The sequence below is a fragment of the Liolophura sinensis genome, chromosome 6 (genome assembly GCF_032854445.1).
Source record: "Liolophura sinensis isolate JHLJ2023 chromosome 6, CUHK_Ljap_v2, whole genome shotgun sequence".
Classification (NCBI taxonomy): domain Eukaryota; kingdom Metazoa; phylum Mollusca; class Polyplacophora; order Chitonida; family Chitonidae; genus Liolophura; species Liolophura sinensis.
This window is the reverse complement of record NC_088300.1, coordinates 12,716,609-12,734,378: the sequence shown is the minus strand read 5'-3', so window position 1 is coordinate 12,734,378 and position 17,770 is coordinate 12,716,609. Positions and strand designations below refer to the sequence as shown.

At 39.1% G+C, this 17,770-nt stretch overlaps 1 protein-coding gene across 1 annotated transcript; it reads right to left on the bottom strand.

Annotated features, from left to right (window-relative positions):
- Positions 1–8,671: 8,671 nt before the first annotated feature.
- On the bottom strand, positions 8,672–15,033 carry LOC135467864 (sarcoplasmic reticulum histidine-rich calcium-binding protein-like). The gene is made up of 5 exons (XM_064745763.1): positions 14,851–15,033; positions 14,561–14,632; positions 12,699–12,753; positions 11,522–11,558; positions 8,672–11,237 (listed from the first exon to the last, which is right to left on the bottom strand). Exons 1-5 carry the CDS (start codon positions 15,016–15,018, stop codon positions 11,150–11,152), a joined length of 420 nt encoding a protein of 139 aa, XP_064601833.1. The 5' UTR covers positions 15,019–15,033; the 3' UTR covers positions 8,672–11,149.
- Between the last annotated feature and the right edge of the window lie 2,737 nt (positions 15,034–17,770).

Here is a 17,770-nt window from a genome sequence, read left to right as displayed (position 1 = left end):
GACATGTACATACGTTTCAGTTAGTGTTGACAGAACAGGCCCAACATCGTAACATCATTGATTGATTCATGACTGAACGAACGAACGAACAATCGAGTGGATGGATGGGTGAATGAACATCTCCGATCCGCAGTGAATCCTGGATAATTCGTTTAAATTTATAATAATAATAATAATATAATTTACTGTCTTTAGACTGATAATATTTTGTGCAAGTTATTGCCTTCCATGAAATTCTTTTGCGAAGTTGAATGTAGTCCACCTATTCCAGTATGTAAAGACTGGCGTAATAATTGTAGTATATTCATCTCCTACTCTGATGATAAAATAATTGTTTATTAGACTGTTTATTGTTTATCAGGTGCGATCAGATTGCGCCTTTAAATTGTTTCCTCCAAAGAACTTAAGGGGACTTTCCCTTATACCGCGGCCTACGCATATCACAGAACGTTTGAGAAAGACGTCAATCACAGCAAGACCATGTGCGCCCCTCATTGACCTTTACAACTAATCATCTATGGCAGTATTGTTGAGGACACGCAAGCTCGTCCGCATGTAAGACGACACCACTGTCACTGTCCTCCAATGATACTTAAACATTCAGAGAAAGCAGACAAATCTTGTTGAGATTGTCAATGTTAGTGGCAGGTTGGGCATCTTGGCAGCGGCCTTCATATCCCGGACCTAGGCTGGACAACACGGTCTGAAACCCTAGCCCGCTAATCCCGGCAATGTTGTTTTTGGTTGGAAAAAAACATTTATAGCACTGAGTTTAGAAAAGGGATATGTGTCAAAAGAGAGATCTGACTAATCCATTGTTGAGATGTGAAAGTAAGTACACAGGCTGACACCAGTCCGCTCGCCTATGTCGTCACGGTGTCTCCGCCTGAGGTGGGGGAACAAAACACAGGTGACCCCACGGGCAAAGGGGTTGATGGGTTAGTCAGGTAAGAATGGTAGCAGGCAGGACAGAACTAGAAGTGACGTAGATGTGTGTCAAGTTTTCTCTGTCGTTTTACGTCACCAACGTTGCATGTGAATGTGAAGTAACGGCACGTTATAATCATGTGCCCAGTCAAAAAAATAAACAGAAATTTCTTTTGAAAAAATAGGCGATAAGTTTGTTGTCAACATCGTAATGTAATCCTCGATATTAGGGGCGGTAGCATTGTATGGGCTTAGAAGAGGGTCGTAATTTTTTTTGGGGGGGGGGGAGGGTGGGGAAAATGTAGGAGCTGCAACAAGATGGTAAAAAGACGTTTATTTGTAACGTCTGCAAGTAATTACATTACAGCTGATCAAAGAATGCGAGGACTTGGGCTGACTGACTCAATTATTTTTTAGTGTCCTTGAATCACATCCTTGACCAGTGAAATGTTAGAATTCACCATACTTCGGTTATGGCATTTACGTCAGCGGTGACGATGGTTTCAACCAAGCTATCCCCGGTTTTTCCCAAGCCCTGAAAAGTAAAATAAATCAGAGTACAGAGTAAAACACGATTAAAATGCATGATAAAATATGTATGCTTGTGTTACATGAGAAAGAGACGAGACAGCAATATGCAAATCTCAGATGGCTCTTGTCAATGTTGTTTTGCGTTCTGTGCAGCGTACATGTAGGCCCACACGACAGACATGATCACGATATACATGTACTCTTCTAACCGGTCATAGTAGAGCTAACACACGAGGTGTGGCTTTAAGTCCGATCTTGGGCTCTGCTCTGAATATACTCATGGGGTATTAATTGCGACAATAATTGATCAATTAAACTCGAGTGGCCTCTTACGCAGTCTTTTGAAGAGTGCTTTTCTTCCGCCAATAGGGTATATGCAATTCTGTACGGACACAATGTGTTCTTGTCTCAACAGTTCCATTGTGCATGTATTTAGCCCATACCCTCTTTTTTTACTCGTCGCCCTCAACCAATCAATGGGGAGGGTTTTCTTATAGTCCTCATGATTTATGAAAGTTCTATTTTCTGTTGTACCACATGCGACAAGTTGATTTTGATACTTTGTTCCTCGAAAATGGCGGTGTATGCTAAATAGGTTAGCCCGTGATTGTTTCGCCTCAATGCAAATGTTGTGTAGTCCTCGTCAGTCGTGACATAACTAGACATAAACGAGACAGACAAACATTGCCGGCGTGCATAAATATATTCTCATTAGCTAAAACTAAACATTACTTCGTGTGATTCACATTCAATGCCCGAGTCATTTTTACCATGTCGTGAAGCTGGACGTTCTTTGTAAGAAAGATAGGCTACTGTTGGTATTTCCGGATGTTGTCTCCGCTACAGGACATTGCGGGCTTGCGGACTGGGCTAGGGGCTATCGCTCGATCTCCAGTGCGCTGAGACCAAAAGCTTTGATATCAGCACGAACTCGTCAACCAACCCTTGTCTCATTACCCAGGAAGCGTCTTGCAACCGGTCCGTCTTACAGCTGACGTGGGATACTCACAAGGAGATGACCGCAGTCACCAGAATTGATAATGGATAGGCATTTACGCGGTTTAGTTTGTGGTGTTTACCTAGACCCCAGTTCAGTGGAAGACTTTGACAGCAGTACAAAACAGCCGGTAAATGTTGGCAAATATTTGCAACATTCTCCAGGATAAATAAGGATAATAAAGGTTTTCACTCTCGGGGAGCTGCCAAACTCGCCATGACAATGTCTTCCATGAGGCTGCGCAGTTCGAGAACATTGTCCACAGCACGCGCGACGAGAAGGAGGTGGGACCATGGACATCCTTCACACTAAAAGAATACTGATCTTTGAAATTACTTTTGACTGAGGCTGTCAATAGGGATTTCACTTGCCTGCCAAATCAATGACAACCAAAGACGCGGTATTATGTAAGCCTAGAAGTCTTTAATTCACCATGCAGGCAGGAGTCATCGTGGTGGGGCGTTTTTCGTCAAGTCACAGTACCCATAACGTCATAACGGACAACAATAATATGCTTCTGTCTCTCTGCAGTTTCATTTCATTTACTGACGGATAGGGGCTATATATGGTCTACTACCATGAGAGACTCATTTAAGTTTACGGTTTATTTTGTGACACACATCAAGATACAGAGGTATAACACAATGTCAGTTTGACAGCGTGATAAAGTGATAATTACATGAATATTAGACTAAAAATGACAACAAAATAATCTGTAAAACTATATTTGTGTGTAGGTAGAGGTTTGCAATGATAACAACATAAACACATGGGTGCATGTGTGAATACACACTTGACAGTAAACACTTTGACACTTTATATACCCACACCCGTACACATGAACACGCTTACAGTATCTATTTTTTGCAAAAAGGAAGCGATTGCTCTGATTGTCCCCACCTGCAGAAATATAGTTGAACACTTTCTTTATACTCTTAGTAGAATTATCAGAAATTGTTAGTCATAAATAGACCAATATAGTAGACAAACATTCGTTATTATGACTATTGTGGTTATTTCACTAGGCTTTATTGTATCATAGTGGTTAGTTTGATCACTTAATAACATGTCTGCTATCAACAGGATGTTTCTGGATTAATAGTACTTGGAACCTATGGGCTCCTTATACACATTACTGTTTGCTTTTATTTGATTCCTATAAAGAAGGATCTTCCCGTTTATTGTATGAGATGATTGTCCGTAGTTCTATGTAACAGTTCATTCGTGACTAATATATCCTGTTCACGAATACATTACCGCGAAATTTAGCGGCACAAATAACTCACATCTTTACTTCTCCGTAGGTTTTATGAGCCAGGACGCCTGACTGGCGATGACGACCCTATACATCATAATTTTATGTCCATCCGAGGAATAAAATATATATTGTTAAGCCCAAAGACGGGTTCGACATTGATCACCGCATTACGATATATCTATAAAAACGCTCCACGATAACCCTCAACAGCATTCAGGTCAACTTTGTTAAATTGCATGAAGTCTGCAAAGAGTGTATTACATTGCCATTCGCGAACATTTATATCGTATGTCGCCGCAAAAGCTCGGACCATAGATGCAGTTGCTATATTATCGTGTTGAAAAATTGACCTGCGCTAATCAGTTATCCCCCTTTGTAGGCTTTATTATCGGTATATATATATATCAAATCGTTCCCAATGTTCTTGTTACTCTTCAGGTTTACTTTGTAAGGCAGTGGTTGCTTCAAATACCATGCACCAAGTTATGGATTCTCTTACGATGCCAGTAAGTGATAGTTTCCCATAGTAAAGTGATTGTTTCCGATAACACTAAAATATAGTTTCTCATAGTAAAGTAAGTGTTTACGACACCACTGAGTGATAGTTTCCCATAGTAAAGTGATTGTTTCCGATACCACTAAAATATAGTTTCTCATAGTAAAGTAAGTGTTTCCGACACCACTGAGTGATAGTTTCCCATAGTAAAGTGATTGTTTCCGAAACCACTAAGTTATAGTTTTTCATAGTAAAGTGACTGTTTTCGACACCACTATAAGTGATAGTCTTTTAGTTACCTCTTTGTGATAGTTTCTCATGGTAAAGTGACTGTTTTCGATACCACTAAGTGACAGTTTCCCATAGTAAAATGACTGTTTCCGATACAATTAAGAGGTCGTTTTTCATAGTAAAATGACTGTTTCCGATACAACTAAATGATAGTTTCCCATAGTAAAGTAATTGTTTCCGACACGACTATAAGTCATAGTCTTTCCGTTACCACAAAGTGATAGTTTCTCATACTAAAGTGATTGATTCCGATAATAGCTCGTCTCTTTAGCAAATGATTGATTGCAGCATCACTCAGTGATTGTTTATTTTACCATTTCATTGTCTCCGATTGCACTAAGTGATTGTTTTCGATATAACCAGGTGATTGCTTTTCTAAAGAGAGAGTATTGTTTCTGATACAACTAAGTGATTGTTTTCTATACAACCAATAGCTTGTTTTTCTTGGGAAATTGATTATTTTCGATACTGAATGACTGTTCGTCTTACCAAAATAATTATTTTCTATATTATTAGGTGACTTTTTTCAGCGGTGATTGTTTCCGATAGACTAAAACAATAAAGTGATGTTTTTCTTTTCGGTAACTGGTTGTCAGATTGTCTCCAATTGATTGTTTACCAAAGTTTCCACCGCTGAAAGATTGTACCCTTGATGCATTGATCCCGATACAATGCACTAAACACATGTTTGACTCACGTCAGCATCTATCCATTCAATACTAAGCGGTTGCTTTTGTGTCCGTGATTACATTATTTCAGTTTCCCAAATAGCCTCTCTTCAGAAAACAATATACATGTAGTTTACATTTTCTGTTATAGACGGTAAAGAATAGTGTCCGCAGATACTACAGCGAAAAAGATCTATCTGAATGTAACATACTCTTGTCGACTTTCGTATTAGAGACAACATCCATATCAACATCGACAGCGAAATGTTACTCTGTGATAAGGTGCGCGACCGCAAACGGCTGGCACACCAGGAGAGAGTTCAATCGACGCCTTGGAAAATTCTGGATTTTTCGCCTCAATATTCGAAGGGCAAACAACTGTGCTACCTGCTAAGAAGAGCAAAACTGGTGGGTGCTAAGCTAGCCCAGCATCCCCAGTAAGTTCAGAGATGACGTTATTTCGGAAACTAACCTGGACACTAATAGAGAATATACATCGAATAGAGGGGCTATTATGCTTCCAAAGTGAATTTTCTTTATTTTCCTTAAAACCATAGTCTTTATTTTAGAGTCTCTGTTCATGTATCTATTAACCACTACATTTAAGATCACAGTTGGAATTTGGAATATGGTCATTTGAAGGGTAACGATTGAATGTTTTAAAGTGCTGCCATGGCCTATTCAACCATCACTTCTAGTTCAGGTCATGCCTTATGTCATTCCTTGACCATAGCATGGCGATTGATTTCCATACAATCATTAAACCACCCCTTTTAGAGTGAGTGAGTGAGTGAGTGCATGGGCTTAACGATTTTTGAGTCTTATGACAACGAAGGAATCCTTAGAGAGCATGCAATGTGCCTACTTGTTGCAGGACGGATTTCCACCGCTCTTTTATCTAGTGCCGAGACAAGTAAGGCAAGTAAGGTACCCCGCCCAAGCCATTATACTGAAACGGGTCAACCAGTCGTTGCACTATCCCCTTCATGCTGAACGCCAAGTTACAACTTCCTCTCTTAAGGTGTTAGGTGTGACTCGATGCAGGATAAATCCTGGATCTAGCGCGCCCGAAGCGGACGTTCTACCAACTGTGCTATCGTGGCCGTCACACTCCTTTTAGATGTTAAATCTGCAGTATATAGTAAGCCTTTATATAGCCCAAAGACTTTTTCCAGGGGAAGAAAGTTCCAAACCGCCAGCACGTAACTTGCCGAAACTTGGCGGAAGTTCGGTTTCAGAACAAAGGATTTGGTATGGTAAAGCGGGGAATTGGCCCCAGTGCAATTGGCCCCAGTGAAGTGCATCCTTCATTCTGCAGGATCCGTTAACATACTGTATGTAGTGGATTGGGAGATTGACGTGTTTGTGTTACACATTGTTTTTAAGATGGGATCGGACCCTTGTTTAAAGGTGTCTTTTAATTGCGAGGACACACGGGGTGCTGGTTCAAACCCAGCTATTGACAAGGAATTTTGACATAACCGCTCTGTCTCTCTTTGTCGGGCCTTGGTGACAATAAGCAGACATTGCCCGGTTTCGTCCCACCATAATGCTGTTCGCCGTCGTATAAGTGAAACATTCTTGAGTGCGGCGTAAAACACCAATCAAATAAATAAATAAATTGATTATGGAGCAGGCCACAGTCTGAGCCATGGGAGCCGTTCACAATGGACGTTTGGCTTTAGATTCGAACATATAAATTCAGGGATAGTTATGCAAAACCTGAACTTAAACCTAAAACGCGTGTCTATCTGATGCAACTACATGCAATTAAATTTCGCTTTAAATCGTGATCTTGTCTTACATGAATTTTACCCCCCGAAATCAGTAGTGAAGGACCAGTGGTTTCTAACTAGAGCATTTCAGACATGCCAAACATCTGCTAGATGTACATACGATTCTTTGAGATAAAGAGGAACAATTATCTGGTTTGAACTTGGCATCCGTGTGGTACCTTGCTACACTGAATACTAATCTGACATGGATATACTTTGAAGCCATATCCACAAAGACGACTGGGCGACTTCCGTATAAAGAAAACCAATCACGGCACATGCTGGTTAAATGGATGTATGTGCCTGGGGATTTACATCAAACTAAATAACTTTTCAGTCACATAACGACGAAGTCTTTAGGTACTGCGTCTTCTTTTGGCAGGGCAAATCCACGTTGCCAGAATTCTGCTGTCACTGGAGTATCATGCCGGAGACACCAGACATGACACCCCGCCCAGTCATATTATACTGACACCGGGTCAAACAGTCGTGTTTCTTTGCTCATCCTCTCAGTGCTGAGCGCCAAGCGGGGCAGAAACAAGTCCAACTTATAAAGCCTTTAGGTATGCCCCTAACCAGGTCCACGCCACTTCAACCGAACTTTTCACAACTATTCACAAACAAATGATGCAATTTGAATCAAAAGTACAACCCATCTTTTGATACCACTTACTAAATGCAACTCTTATTTTTCACGCTTCACCTTCAAATCCTGCTACATTGGAAAATAACAAAACTTACACACTGGGTCCACTGTTTGCCGCGAGTCATCCATCGTACGAACCCACCGTTTAGTCGGCGGACAACAAGTGTTCAATTGACGTACGGTGGGAGTGGGGGGGTGGGGGGGAGGTGACGTGTACCGGGGTTTCAAGTGATGCACTAAACTCGCAGATTTCATTAAAAATGACTGCTTCACTCATCTGCCGAAAGAAAGTTTTTGAAGGCTATATAAATTTGCAGCATCGATTTAGGCTACGTACGTTAACTTATTGGGTGCCTTTAAAGTCTGTTCGAAAACCTTTATAAATTGCTTAATGCGAACATAAACGATAATACGAAATAGATGCATGTGGTAAGCCTATGTAGTTTGTCACGGCACTATGTGTCATGGATACCATCTTAATGGCTTCATATAAGATCACATCAATATCGCTAATGTATCAGTGAAATACATTGTTTTACAAGCCTATACATGTACGGCGACTACCTATTAATTAAGGCGAATTTTATTATTTAGAAGAATTTGTCTGACTTTAGTCGCTAAAACGGCGATTTCTTGAAACGAGTGACTCTTGACAAACAGTGAAACCACTGTGTAGTTACCGCATTTGGCTTCGAAATCCAAGCTAGATGATCACCCAGTCAAGGCCGTCTTTTGTCAACTCTACCACTTGGCGACCTCTGTGACGAAAAACGGCCTTGACTGGGTGACCATCTGAACACCTCAACCTCAGGCGGTGAATGTAACTCAACACACACCTCCAATATTACAGGAATTCTGTTGAATGGTCAAGGGAGAGTTGTTTTGACGAGCCGTGAAGTCCAGATTCCATCTTCAATATAGACATAGATAACTTGGATAATATTTTACGGAGTGCAACCCAAAAAAGACATCTTCAGATGGACGCCATGGCACTTCCAAATTTTCATCACAACCCATGCTATATACTGTTTACTGTTAGACAGACAAACACACCAACTGATCGTGATATCAACCCCGCATATATACCAAGAATTATACGACACTAATAAGAAATCCATTTCGATGACTCGTATACGTAAAAAAGTCTTTTAATCACTCATGACTAAAACTGATTTGATTATTTTGTCACAAACTAAATGTATTAAGCATTTGGGAGTTACTAGACCGACTGGAATGTAAGAGGAACATTGCATACTATACATGTATAACAATCCATAATATACACAAAAGCCTTATGTACCTAGAGGTAGCAAGAGATGAAGATATTTCCAAATATGGTCAGTAATGAAGGAACAGTATCGATTAAGAAAGACAATGTACGTAAACTGAAAAAAAGATGAAAGTATACTTAAAACGAGTTCAAAATGATATTTCTAAAAAGCTTTCACAACGGAATGTTTCTTTAAAAAAATCTTATTATAAACGTAAATACGTCTGACCACACAAAGTTGGTAGGTAATTCATATATGATACAATATTAATAAGATATTATAGGTACATTTAGCTAAGTCACTGGTGATTTACGTCATGATCATCATTACTTCGCAACAAGGTACAGAATAATACAAACAAAATTCTGACCCAAGAACACACAAGGATTTATTAAATGCTTTCCCGGACGTAACAAGAAGTGTCAAAGTGAACATAAAATCTGCCACTAAGTATACACAGAAAAATGATATACGACAGTCATCGCAGAAAAATGTGTAAAAAATTCTGTGAAGTTATGAAAGCCGAGAAGATGAAGTTAAGCATTGGCGATATGGCACCGACAGGAAATTCACTCCGAGTAGCCATGTTGTACAAGCCCCTATGAACTTGGCCAATCACTAGCGCTGAAAGTGTCACGTGATAATTGGCTGTCACGTCAAAAATCCCATTAGCTCTCGATTGTCCGTATCGTTTCTTAAAGGGGATAGACAGATATCGATTCAATAAATTGAATTTGGGGATTAACTTTTATAAGCATGGGAATGAGAATCAGAAGGTCCTGCTATGTTCGCTATATTCCTCTAGTCGGTACAGCCGGCTAACCCAAATGCTTACACCTATGGAAGACGAGGACAAGAACCGCTGAAGCAGGTTTATGTCCAAGACCATAGGCCTGACCGTGCGCCAAACTAACAAAAAACATCGGCCTTTTGAACAAGGAACAGAGCTGATACTCTTTAGATGGGTATCTGGGGTTTTAGTTTGTATTGTCTATTTGTCACATTATTCAATACTCATGGTACGGGAGAGCTCCTAGGTTTTGTGACGTCGCTCTAGTTAGCTGTAAAATGGCAAAATGGCGTCACCAAATGAGTGGCTAAGTACTGACGACTGTTGATAAGCGGTGAAGATCTTTTTAAATATTTTAAGAACATTTCTGGAATGCCACTTCATAAATTCAGCTTTAGTGCTTGACTTTATGTTCACTTTAAGATTGGACCTACACATTGTGACATTTGGTTATTTATTTCATTGGTGTTTTACTCAAGAATATTTCACTTATACGACGGCGGCCAGCATTATGGTGGGAGGAAACCGGGCAGGGCCCGAGGGAAACCCACGACCATCCTGAAGTTGCTATCAGACCTTCCCACGTAACCCTAAGGTTACAGAAATTACGTCTAGAAGTAACATGTATGTAATACCAGATTGTGTCTCTCTATGAGAATAAGAATCTCCGCGAGAACTTGTGTACAGTTAACGTCACCTTGTGCTTTAGATGTACATCTACAGGAAATACTGCGCATAAAAACTGCATACATTTCACACCAATTAGGAGTAAAAGACTCACGTGCAGAGGTACTGTACATTTAAATATAACACCGTTTTATCTGAAAGTTTCGTGAATGCACGATTTAATGAATGATAACTGGGACACCAGGAGAGCCAATACAGTGAAATGTACATACGTTTGTATCTACTGGTTGCACATGCCAGTGCACTAGTCAGCATAAGTCAGTATTTGTGAAACACTATTAGGTTGTTTGATTCTATTTTCACCTGCCCATGTAAAAAATTGATCGTTCACGAATATGGTCTAGAGCAATGTCCCACTAGCTTTAGGTCTATTACACTGATGACCAACCATCCACTCCTATCTAGCGATTACTTCTCTAAAGTTCTCTAAACAGGTTTTGTATGGCAATTTCTTACAGATCTACAAAAAAAGCACAAAGCTGGATCGCATAGCATTTGTAATTCTCATCAAAAACACACAATCACACAAGCGAATTGATCTCACGTTTTACACATTAACTGGTTATTTAACCAGAAGTTTCACGGACTTTCAGGCACGTTTTCAAATACATTACTATTATCATAGTTTCGGTTTTTCAGGTAAATGACAATCTTTAGTCTCATTTGCACAAAATCACATAACAGCTATCTATACACCACAAGAGAATACAATTTTGTTACTAAATGAGATATTTGCTTCTTTGCTCTCTAGATAAATCATATCACACAGACCACAACAAAATAAAACAGACACACATATTATACAATTTGATTTACAACTCATCCTTTGTTTTATCTATCCAGCTTTTTACAGAGTCTATATCTTTGTCAATCTCATCACGGTTGGCATAGGGCAGAGAGCTGCAAAAAAGAATCCAGATAACGACTAAGAATATGATACCAAGAGCAAAAAAAAAAACACGAAGCACAGAAACCAAATAATGGGAAAATTCCATTTTTTCCTCATACAGATATACCAAGTCAGTCAAGCTGTTCAGAATAAATCAAACCGATGTTCTGATTTTACTATTGGTTTTTCTTTCTTAACTGATGTTATGTTCATTAAAGCAAAAACCCTCTGAACTTAATTTCATCTCGTTTAACCGAGTAATTAATCACCGAAAAAGACATATCACAAAACTTACTTCACAATAGCAGCAGAAACCTTGTCCACTATTCCACCTGTTTGAAGAGAAGCATGGAAAGAAATGTTTCACTTAACACTCCACAATGACTTACAATAATACCTTGCCCGGGAAGCTATCCTCAAACAGCCACGGACAAGAAATCGGCAGTATCGCGTTCTTAGTATGTTTTTACTTACTTGATTGATGCTTTACGTCGTACTCAAGAATATTTCACTTATATGATGGCGGCCAGCATTGTGGTGGGAGGAAACCGGGCAGAGCCCGGTGGAAACCCACAATCATCCGCAGGATGTTGACAGACCTTCTCATGTACGGTCGGAGAGGAAGCCAGCATGACTCAGTAGATGGTAAACTGAACACACTTTATAATTCATAGTAAAGACCATAAATGGAAGTTATTTTTATGTTTTTAATATAACATAACTTTTATTTATTTATTTATTTGATTGGTGTTTTGCGCCATTCTCAAAAATATTTCATTTATACGGGCAACATCCAGAAGGAAACCCACAACATCCGCAGGTTACTGACAGACCTTCTCAATTACGGCCGGAGAGGAAGCCAGCATGAGTTCACAACGACCACATTGGTGAGAAGCTCCTAGGTCTTTACGCTGCGCTAGCCATCTGAGCCATGGAGGCCCCTAATATAACATTACAGCACGTGACATCACATGTATAGGCTGTCGTTCACTCAGGAAACGGAGAAAGTGGCATCTTTTGAAGGAAATAAACCTATTGCAAGAAGACCATTTAAACCAAAAACTACATGTGCATTCAGATAATGTTCTTTTGGTATTCTAATAAATTCAAGTTCCTAATAGATTTGAGCTCCTTTTCAACAGCTGAACAACAACTGATATACATGCAACAGTAAGTAAATGTATATATTTTTTACACAAATAAATGTTATATACAAGTAAATGTAATTTACAAACAAATGTAATTTGCAAATAAATGTAATTTACAATCACGTGTCTTCTAAGAACGTAAACATTTGTACACACCAGCTAAGCTGAGCATTACATTTCCAGAGGTCCAGGCAAACCTACATGTATAATGGAACTGTATGTTGAGGCAGACAACATTGACAAAAGGAAGGTATTCTAACTGATTGCAAACTCTAAAAGATCAAGAGTCGTCAAGTCAGAAGAGTATAAGCTAAGCTAGCTTACCTGGTTTACATATGGTGTCACAAACACCCTTGCATAGGTAACAATATTTGCAATACTGAAAACAAACCACATCACATGAATTTTAAAAAATATCAGAAAGCATTTTACCTTGGCTTAGCAGGATTTTATGCAAAGTGTTTAGTATGACAGAAGTAAGTGTTGAATGCAATATAAATGAGTAAATACACAAGTAACATAGGCAGTTTCTACTTAACTTTTCAGACTGAGTTAACTTCTTGTTACACAGAAGCATATTTTGTACATATTTCAACATAAAATTTCGGCATTTCCTTACTGCAAGATTCTGACATTTGTCCTTGACAGACGAGAAAGGTGTGTAAAGGTAAGTGCTTGGATCTCAGTGGCGTTCAAATTGTTATACATATTGCTATATTTTTAATCTGATCTTATTAGTGACCTAGTTTTTGATACCCACTCTGTAAACTGTTCTACAATTACAGTACACCTAAAACTAAAATTTCCCAGAAATAAATATATAAAAACTTGGAAAAAATAACTCCTGTCGACAATAAATTTCAAATCTCACAATGTATTACGTAATGAAGAGGGCACTGACCCTACCAGGCTTTAGTTTGACATTTTCTGCATTTATTTCTCATTATCCTGACATTTATATTATACTAACCAAAGTCACTCAGTTTCAGTGACTAAAAAGTATTTTGAGCAAACAGCTGACAGTACAAGGACCTTGTTTCTACATATAATATTAGTATGGGCTCATTCACCAATAATTTACCTTCATGGATGTGTTTAGCTTAAGCATGGATGGCAATGTATCAATTCCAGCACTTTAAAATGGCCGCAAAGTTCACCTTCATACATGCATGCCTGTACATGTGCCAATAATAAATTTGCACTTTCAAAGGACTGTGGTTATGTGCATTGAAGTAAAAGCAAGCAACTCAACTGCTGCACATTTCGATGTTTTATATAAAAATATATTTATTTAAAAAACTGGAGTGGGAAGCAAAAATGAACCTTGTTGCCATTTCAAAGTATTGACATGGTACCACATGTCAATCTAAACTAAACATCGTCGAGAAGGCAAATTATTGATGGACAAACTAATGCTAATTTATAGTAATATTTTGTAGAAACATGCTCCTCTTTGGTGCATCAAAGCAACCTGAGAGAGACCCCTCTATTATTTACTTTATTTATTTATTTGATTGGTATTTTATGCCCTACTCAAGAATATTTCACTTATAAGACGAATGCCAGCATTATGGTGGGAGGAAACCGGGGAAACCCACAACCATCCCTAGGTTGCTGCAAAGACCTTCCCACATACAGGCAGAGTAGAAGACAGCATGATCTGGACTTGAACTCACAGCGACCGCATTGATGAAAGGCTCCTGGGTCAATCTGCCGCGCTGGCACACTTTGGCCACCAAAGACAGAATCAGAATGCTCATTTCAAATGTGATTTTTAATTCATGTGCAATAATCAGTTGGGAAAACAAATGAGAGAAAACATGCAAATTCTGTGAGACAGATCGGAAGATAGAGACCCCGTGATCTTCTTAGTAACAAACAGCATGGGTGAAGAAAACGGTCCTCCCCACATTATTGCATAGGAAAATGCCTATTTTTTTTAATCTCTGTCAGCCATCTTGTACCCACTGGATTTGTATAACTTTCAGCTTTCCAGATAGTTTGAGTATTTCTGTAAAGTTTTCCCTACGTTACTTTGTACAAGTAGGTCTTACTAGTCGCTGGCGAAATGGAAAAAAGTGACCTTTTCCCCAATGCTTGAACAATGGGCGGACATTTTGCTTTAGACACAAAAGGCTGGTCAACTTCTGACCCGTCTACAGAATACTTCTGAATTAGCTACTTACTTTACACATTTTACAGTTTGGCTGACTCGGGCTCGTATCACAAGGACAGTCCTCGTCGCAAAGTTTACAAAACTGTGAACAAATAAATGTCCTAGAATAATATGCTGTGACTTTAACAATTTAATGAGCTGTTACGTCTTTCACTCATTTTTATGTATACACAAAAACATAATGAGGTGTACAATACAAACATCCTAGACTTAAAGAGGTGATTTATTTCATGAAATACATAAGAATGAAACACCTCAATCGAGTCCTTGTTACAACAACAACCTGCTAACTAGACCTACCTTGCAATACGAACAATAGCCGCAAACTGAGCCCTTGGCGTATTCTAAGGTTTCATCATCCATATTAACATCATCAGTCTTATCATCGCAGATCACAAAACTCATACAAAACACAAACATTCCTATACTTAACAAAATAACAGTTGATTTTCCCATTCTGAAATCCATGCTCACTGCTGACTCTTGATGCGGTTGTTTGCAGGTCGAAAGAGCTACCAAAGGGAGATAAATATACACGCGCGGTTGTGACTGACTATGCTGGTCCAAAATGACTTATGTTTATACTAGGACTCAAGGTAATTTCGCTAATATTTTGAATGGAAACGTCATCGTTCCATACTTGGGGTAGTGCTGCTATGATACTGTGGAATTCTAGAAATGTAAAAAGCAATTTTTTCTTTGTATATAAACACGTTCTTGGAGTGTAGAGTATGCTTATCAAGCAGTAGGAAGACTACAGTAGTGTTCTTGGTCTTTTTGTTGACAGGCGTTTGTATGTCTACACGTTATCATGTATAACCACTATAAAGCTAAGGCAGACGTTTGTGTGCTTTTCAAAGATCACATTTTAGTGTATTATTTTAATCACAAATGAACCCAGGCCAAATAGCTGCTTTAGGCCTACAGCATAGGCCTACTTGATATCGCTTATGATAGCTAAAGGGAGGTAAGGCGGGCAATATGATGTCGGACTAAGCGTCATTGGTTATTTAGCTCTCTAGTAGACCTGCTCAACGTTATCCTATACCACCCTAGCAAGTGCAAAACTTACCAAGGCCATGTGTTCCCAGAATATCGGTAAAATAAAATTATATATTCATAGATCCATAATCGGGCGGCATCAGTAGGATCCTATGATACCTAACAAAATATAACCTAGGCTACTTGTACATAGTCAACTCGAACAGAACTTTGCGCCGTGAAAATGGGTATAATTTACATGGACGTAGGTCAACATAACTGCAAGCTTTCTGTTCCATTTGATAATGTTCCCGCTTCGCAATTAGCCTAGCTACAGCATTTACGAAAATGTTTTGTATGAATTGCCCGTTAGGTTTCTATTTAGGCCTACAAGTAACGTTAGCAATCTTGGCCTTTTACTGCAATGTGTTTATCAGCAATGAATTGAAAGCAGTCAGTTCATTGCTTTGTGTTGGATGTATTTTATAAAACAGTATATAGCCATCAACGAAAAATCGTACGGTTGGATCACTGTGTCAGACTTATGTATGTGTTCATTACATTTACATGTAGGCCTACGTCGGTCTGGAAACAACTCAGTGTATAATGCCCATATAGTAGGCGGACTGTTGTGAAACAGCATACCGCATGGCTTGCCTGCTAAGGACAGTCACTGAGAATGCAGAAGAAACCACTGGGGGCAATTTGCGATACCGTTGATCCGGGAAACAGTGAGTTCTCAGGTTCAGTTTTTGGCTTGTATGTTGTGGTGTTGTTGCTGCCGATTGTCCCGCGCTGGGTGCCGCCGTGAAGGCCGCTAACACCTCCTCTACAATCACAAGTCCTCCAGATCGGCCTGTGATACCCGATAGCCCAGCCAATTAGTCCGTGTGGCAACTTTTATCATTTCATATGCCAATCTGTGTTCCCCTAGGGTGAACGGTTCTTTGACCGACCCATCGTTAACTAGAGACTGTTTATTTACGACACGCTAGGGTTCTTCCCCCTCGTCACCTTAACTGTTTTAACTAAAACTTCCTCTAGAGTGACATTTCTAACCCCCTGCTTCAAAACTTGGGGCGTTTTCTCGAGAAGCTGTGTTATTTCTTTTGTGGCATCGAGTTACTGTTTACTTTACGGTGTTTAACAATAAAGCCATATGTCATAAAGTGGAGAAGGGCTGTCGGGGTTACGCATACCCCTCAGTGTCGAGATCCTCCAGATTGTACTATATATTGACAAGGAAAATCGCTGTGTACTCGGCCGTGTGGAATTACGAGACGGGAACAAGTGGCAAGCAAAAATATTTTAGAAATTTTTGATTTCATTTATGGAAGTTTATATTTACTTATTTATTTATTTCTTTGATTGGTGTTTTTACGCCCTACTCAAAAATATTTCACTTATACGACGACGACCAGTATTATGATGGGAGGAAACCGAGCAGAACGACTGTAAAAAATATAGTATTCCTTGATGTACCCACTGGCTTGTGATGGACAAAGAAAAGGATTTGCGTTTTAACGGGATTCGTACGTGTACCTTATGCTGTGATGATTGGAGAAATTTGCTTGATGAAATTTAGACGTATTTATGTAAAACCATGATCTTCAGTCCAAGTAATCGTGTGTGATTGAACTATACCTTTTCCTACCTCATGTTCACTACATGAACATGCAATAGTATACAGCAGCCTATACATTATGTTACTATTTACCTATTTGATTGGTGATTGTAGATTATAATTTATTTATTTGATTGCGGATTGATGTTTTACTCATGAGCGTTTAGATCAAGTATGGTGAGGCTATTGGAAAAAAATTCCTGATGTATTTCCGCAGCCTATCCAATCGGTCAAGAGCTAGGATTTTCGTTTTACACTCAAAGAATTAATCTGTTAAATTTATTATGACGCAGTATTGTGTCACATTCAACGTAATATTCCGTTAGTCTAATGGAATGGTTATGTCGAATTAATAAACTATTTGGGTTATATTTAACAGAGTAATCTGCTTCAAGAACAGAATACATTCTAGCATCACCCAGATGACTTTACGTCAAATTTCCTAAAATATAATTTTTGGAGTGTAAGATAGGCTTAGATGCTATGATTGTGTCGGTTGTGGAAAGTTGAGCGAATAGTCCAATAGATAGATATGACGTTTGGCTAACATTGCCACACTGGTTAAATGTTTGGTGGATTGGAAGTTTGGTTAAAGTTGGAGGATTGGTCAAATAC

Bases quoted from the DNA above. Each gene is read 5' to 3' on its own strand.
- LOC135467864 (XM_064745763.1), bottom strand. From the start codon at position 15,018: ATGGATTTCAGAATGGGAAAATCAACTGTTATTTTGTTAAGTATAGGA. The intron at 14,633-14,850 runs GTAGGTCTAGTT...ATTTGTTCACAG, and splicing joins GCTATTGTTCGTATTGCAAG to TTTTGTAAACTTTGCGACGA. The intron at 11,559-12,698 runs GTAAGCTAGCTT...CTCTTCAAACAG, and splicing joins TGACACCATATGTAAACCAG to GTGGAATAGTGGACAAGGTT.